General features: G+C 49.4%; 1 protein-coding gene across 3 annotated transcripts in view; it reads right to left on the reverse strand.

The window, feature by feature from the left end:
- LOC104988843 (1,25-dihydroxyvitamin D(3) 24-hydroxylase, mitochondrial) overlaps positions 1-5410 on the reverse strand; it is a 21382-nt gene that overhangs the window by 12715 nt on the left and 3257 nt on the right. For all 3 annotated transcript variants that reach the window (XM_010840301.1, XM_010840300.1, XM_010840299.1), the window contains exons 4-6: positions 4211-4307; positions 1760-1851; positions 673-784 (exon numbers count right to left, since the gene is read on the reverse strand). In XM_010840301.1, coding sequence (XP_010838603.1) covers positions 673-784; positions 1760-1851; positions 4211-4307 — 301 coding nt within the window. The remainder of the gene's footprint in view (positions 1-672; positions 785-1759; positions 1852-4210; positions 4308-5410) is intronic.

Genomic DNA, 5410 nt, shown 5'->3' on the forward strand with positions numbered 1-5410 from the left:
AGGGCAGGAGGAGAAGGGGACGACAGAGGATGAGATGGCTGGGTGGCATCACCGACTCGATGCACATGAGTTTGGGTGAACTCTGGGAGCTGGTGATGGACAGGGAGGCCTGGCGTGCTGCGGTTCATGGGGTCGCAAAGGGTCGGACACGACTGAGCTGAACTGAAAGACAAGATAAGTGAGGGTGAAAAGCAGTCTGGACTTCCCTGGTGGCCCAGTGGCTAAGACTCCACGCTGCCAATGCAGGGGGCTTCGGTTCCATCCCTGATCAGGGAACTAGATTCCACATGTCACAGCTAAGACCCAGTGCATCCAACTAAATAAATAAAAATCAATAAATATTAAAAAAAATTTTTTTAAAGAAAAAAAGTGTATTTGGTGAAGCCACTATGCCCGATGACAGAGCTGGAACTTGAGCTCAGGAATCTTTGACTCTGAAACTCTTGCTTTTAATCACTCCTATTTCTCAAAAAAGACTACAGGAAACTACCTCCTGCCTTTCTCTTAGAATGTATCTGCACCAGGGCAATCCCCAGACTCAAGCACCTGCAAAGTCTGAAAGAATCACGAGGAGTGGCTCCAGCCATGGGTGGGGTGCTGAGCCCAGGACAGCCACCCAGACCTCCACAGCATCTCCGGAGCCAGGACTGCTGGGCCCCTGCGGCGCCTTACCTGATCTGAAGATAGTGTCCCATGCCTGTGTGTGCGCCTGCCACACCCTGGTGTTGAGGCTCCTGTGCAGCTCAACCGGGGTGACCATCATCTTTCCAAACATGCTCATCATCTGTGGGGAACACAAATGCCTTTCAGCCCCCTGCTCTTAATCTCACAGACAACCTGCAGTCCACGAGAGAGGCGTCCTCAGCAGCCACATCCTCTGCTGCCCAAAGGCTGGACTCCCAGGGATGCCCCGGGCTCTCAGCACCAGTCCCCACCTGCTAAAGACACATGAAAATCAGCTTTGGGATGCTTTCCCCCTGGATGGGGTTCATAAAAAATTTGATCTTACAGGAATTCCCTGGTGGTCGAGTGGTAGGACTTGGAGCTTACGGTGTGGTCGCCCAGGTTCAGTCCCTGCTCAGGGAACTAAGACCCCACAAACCACACAGGAGTCGAAAAAAATTGATCTTATGACCTAAATGTAAAAAAAGAAAACTATAACCCTCATATCCACTTCCACTTCCAACAGTTTCCAAACTTTAGTCATTCTTGACACTGGTTTCACAGTGTCTGCTGCCTCCATATACAACCTAAACAATCCAGAAAATTTTACCTGAAAATTTTCAGATTCTTTAAGATAGTAGTTAATCAACTGCCCTTTGGTTGAAAATTCTACTTTCACCTTGCCTGCCAGTGATTTAACATGCTTCTTTATTACATGTGCCTATATGCACACAGGCTTCCCTGGTGGCTCAGTGGTAAAGAATCCACCTGCCAAGGCAGGAGACATGGGTTCGATCCCTGGGTTGGGAAGATCCACTGGAGTAAGAAATGGCAACCCACTCCAGTATTCTTGCCTGGAAAATCCCATGGACAGAGGATCCTTGTGGGCTACAGTCCATGGGGTCTCAAAAGAGTCAGACACAACTTAGCAACTCAACAACAATGTATGCACATACTTTCATGAAAATACATAACACACCTTAAAATGAACACTTAACTACTATAATAAAATATATGCGGGAAACATTGGGATGCACATTTGTTGGGTCCTGTAAACAATTAATAAGGAAACTGCTCTCCCCTAGGGGACACTTACTGTTTTGACGGCCATGATGAAGTTCAAAGCTTCCTCCCCTGCGTTCTTCTGAAGGAGCCCAAATCTCTTCTCATACAGCACAAGGCAGATGCCTGTTATTTAAAGTAATCAACACTGTTACCCACTCACAGAGACACTGGAGTCTATGATTAGCTGGCTACCAAAGGATCAATCCCGTCTCCCATAAAAATGAGGTGTTTTCGAAGAACAGAAAGGCAGAGAGTCCAAGGCCAAGGGGCTTGATCACTCTCTTCTCTTCCTAGAAATTATCTCCAGCTCCAACAACTTGTCCTCTGCAGAACCTCCTGATCAGAAAAACCACTGTGAAGATGCAACCATTTTTATACCTGAGTGAATCTCTCCTGCAATGTCTTGCTTTTCTCAGTTTACCCTTGACATCACATGCAGCAGACACTGCTAATAACTACCCCATGCTCATTCTTCCCTCCTTCTTCCCTAAGAGAACCCTGGTTTACTTTGCTTGTTGGTGTACACATCCTCAGGCAGTAAGCCAGCATTGATCTCAGACAACCCTGCTCCCCGACTCCCAGGCTTCCCGAGGCAGCCACAGCAGTCACGTGACCTGGGGCTGGCCACTGGGCCTCCCGGAGGCACTTTTGCTTTCTTGACAGAGGGGGAAGAGTACAGCCAGCTTAGCTCTTCCCTCTCCCCTCCTGCCTTTGCCCAGAATGCAGAGGTGAGACCAGGAGAGAAGGGAGCCGTTCTGCAACCAGCTCAGAATGAATGGGAAGGAAGACGGAACAGACTTGGGTCCCAGTGACACCACTGAGTGCCAGCTGTGGACTGGCCTCCTCAGGGTTTCTCGTAATGTTGGACGATAATTTGTAAACCACCATGGTCAGGTTTTCCTTGACTTGCAAAGAAATGCATGCGATACGCCTTCATTTGGGTATTTCCAGTGGACCATTTCCAAAACATATGCTTCTCTCCTCTGTAATCATCCCCTCTCTTGACTTTTCTTTCCCTTAACACCTCCTGTGGATTTCTTATCGGCATAGAGCTTTCTTATGTGCTAAGATGACTGCCCGTGACTTTAAAGCGAGGTTTATCTGATCAGGGGGACAGGTCAAAACCAAAGCCTCTGAATGGGGCATCCTCTCCAATTACGCGCATCGGCAGCCAAGAGTAAGGCTTCCAGGGACTTGGACCATGGCACCTTCCTGCTGAAAGCACTCTACGATCGCTCCCAGGGACTTTGGGGTCAAAACCACACCTGCATCCCCGGTTTATACAGGTGGCTGTGAGGGCCACTGCCTGCCCCCCATCCTCTGCTTTGCCATCCGCGTCCCTTGCAGGACATGCTTTGGTCACTCGGAACCCCTTTCTTTCTCCTCCTTTCTCCTTCCACCTGGAATATTCTTCCCTCCTTCACTTCCCCTGGGGCATTCCTGCTCATCCCAGGCCTCGGCTGAGACGGTCCCACTTCCATGCAGCAGCCCTGACCACACTCAGCTGGGGACAGCCTCTGGGACCCTCCGCCAGCCCTGATCCCCTTCAGCCAAGTGCTCCCCGTTCCACTGAAAGCGCCTTGCTTCCCCCACTGTGTCCCCACCAGGAGGCGAGCACATCGAGGGAGGGCTTTACTTTTATCCCCAGTGTGGCCCTTAAAGTCAGTGACCAAGCTCCCTTCTGTTCAGAATGACGCATGGCTCCACATCTGACTCAAAGCAGAAGTTCTTTTCTTAAAAATGTATTTTATTTATTTGGCTCCACCAGATCTTAGTTGCTACGTATGCTCTTTTGCCGAACCCAGGTCCCCTGCATTGGGAGTGCGGGGTCTTAGCCACTGGACCACCAGGAAGGTCCTAAGGTAGAAGTTCTTTGGGGGGCTTTCAGGCTTAATCTCTCTCAGCTCCTCTCCCCATCCCCCATCATCCACTCCAGCCAGCACCCTCAGAAGTTCCTCAGAGACACGGCTCATGCTTCCACCCCAGAGCCTTTGCACTTCCCGACTCCACAGTTGGAACAGTCTCTCCACAGACCCCCTGATGGCGTGCTGCTCATCTCCCCTCAGGCTTCACCTCAAATGTCTCCTTACCAAGCAGGCCTGCCTCACCCAGGAAGCTGCGTTCTTTCTGACTCCCTTATTTCTTGACGGAGTACACACTAAAATACGTGTACTAGTTGGCTGTCACCGCTTTTAAAATCTGAGTTCCACGTGAGCAAGGATGTAGCCTGTTCTGTTCACTGCCGTGTCTGCAGTGCAGCGCCTGGCACTTCAGCAGGCATTGAATGAACGTTTGTTGAACGGCTACATAAACGATCCAGGGGGCATAGTGCCCTGAAGTGCCTGAAAGCATTCAGAGGGCTGCTACGGCCTTGCCTAGTCAGCAACAGGGTATGATCACAGGAGAGTGGCCAACGGACCCACCTTTGTCCTCAAAGTCACTTGCAAAATCAAACAGACAAGATCTGAAGAAGACAACTTACTTTCAAAAGACCATTTGTTCAGCTCCGTGTATAAGTCTTCAATGCGGCCTCTCTCATCACAGAGCTCATCTATTCTACCCATGAAATCAGCCAAGACCTTAAAAGAAAGAAATCACCAAAAACACATTTCAGTCACTGAAGGGAAACAGAAGTTTCAGGTTCAGTAAGCTAGCTTTGGGTTTTGTGACCTTGTATATTCACTGCTCATAATGTTATTCATTCTGAATCATCACTAATTATATATTCTCCTTGAGAGCTCACCTCCTGCCCCAACACCCTTGTACTGGGTTATTTCTTGAGCTTTCCCTGAAGCCTTCCTGGAGCTTAAGTTTCAGCGTTTGATCTAAATTTAAGAAAAGGAAAACATTTATTCTAATCAGAATGGAAAATAAACCACGAAGGAGGAACTGGCCAGTGTGTCTGTGGGCACAGCATCTCAAGGGCTCTGGCTGCCCTGAGGCTGGCCACTTCCAGAGGTGGGCACACAAACGTGTCCTTGCTGATTGGTGTTGTATTAAGCACATTAGGCTTACAGCCAGGAAATCCGTAAATTCTGGACGCAGTACCATCACTAAACAGCTCTGTCACCTTGGCAGGTCGTGGAAGGTCCCTAAATGCCAGTGTCCACAGTCGGGATTTTAGATAACTACTGCTTTGCATCTAATGAGGCTTGTATGGAGCCAAGCAGTCCAGAGTGTATTATCTTAGCTGATCCTCAAACGGCATCATGATGTAGAAAGTACTGCCATTACTCCCATTTCCTAGCTGACAGGTGAGAAGACTGAGGCTTAGAAAGTGACCAGGGCGCTCTCCCCTGGACACATAAAGTGGCCATGTTGGGGTCTGGAGTAGGGTAAGCTCTTGGTGCTGCTGAGTCAGTAAGTTTTGTCTGACTCTCGAGACCCCATGGACTATAGCCCGCCAGACTCTTCTGTCCATGGGGCTTTCAGGTAAGAATACGGGAGTGGGTTAGGGGGCTTCCCTGGTGGCTCAGACAGTAACGAATATTGCAGTGGGTTGCTTTTCCTTCTCCAGGCATCTTCCCAACCCAGGGATTGAATCCACACCTCCTGTATTGGCAGGTGGGTTTATCACTGAGCCACCAGGGGAGCCCTGAAATGGGGTGCAAGTGACTAAAAAACCCACAGACGAAACTAATAGGCATGTTGTGGTAGCCCACGGCACATTAAAAAGTACTTT

This window comes from Bison bison, unplaced genomic scaffold, assembly GCF_000754665.1.
Source record: "Bison bison bison isolate TAMUID 2011002044 unplaced genomic scaffold, Bison_UMD1.0 scf7180017864143, whole genome shotgun sequence".
NCBI classification, from domain to species: Eukaryota; Metazoa; Chordata; class Mammalia; order Artiodactyla; family Bovidae; genus Bison; species Bison bison.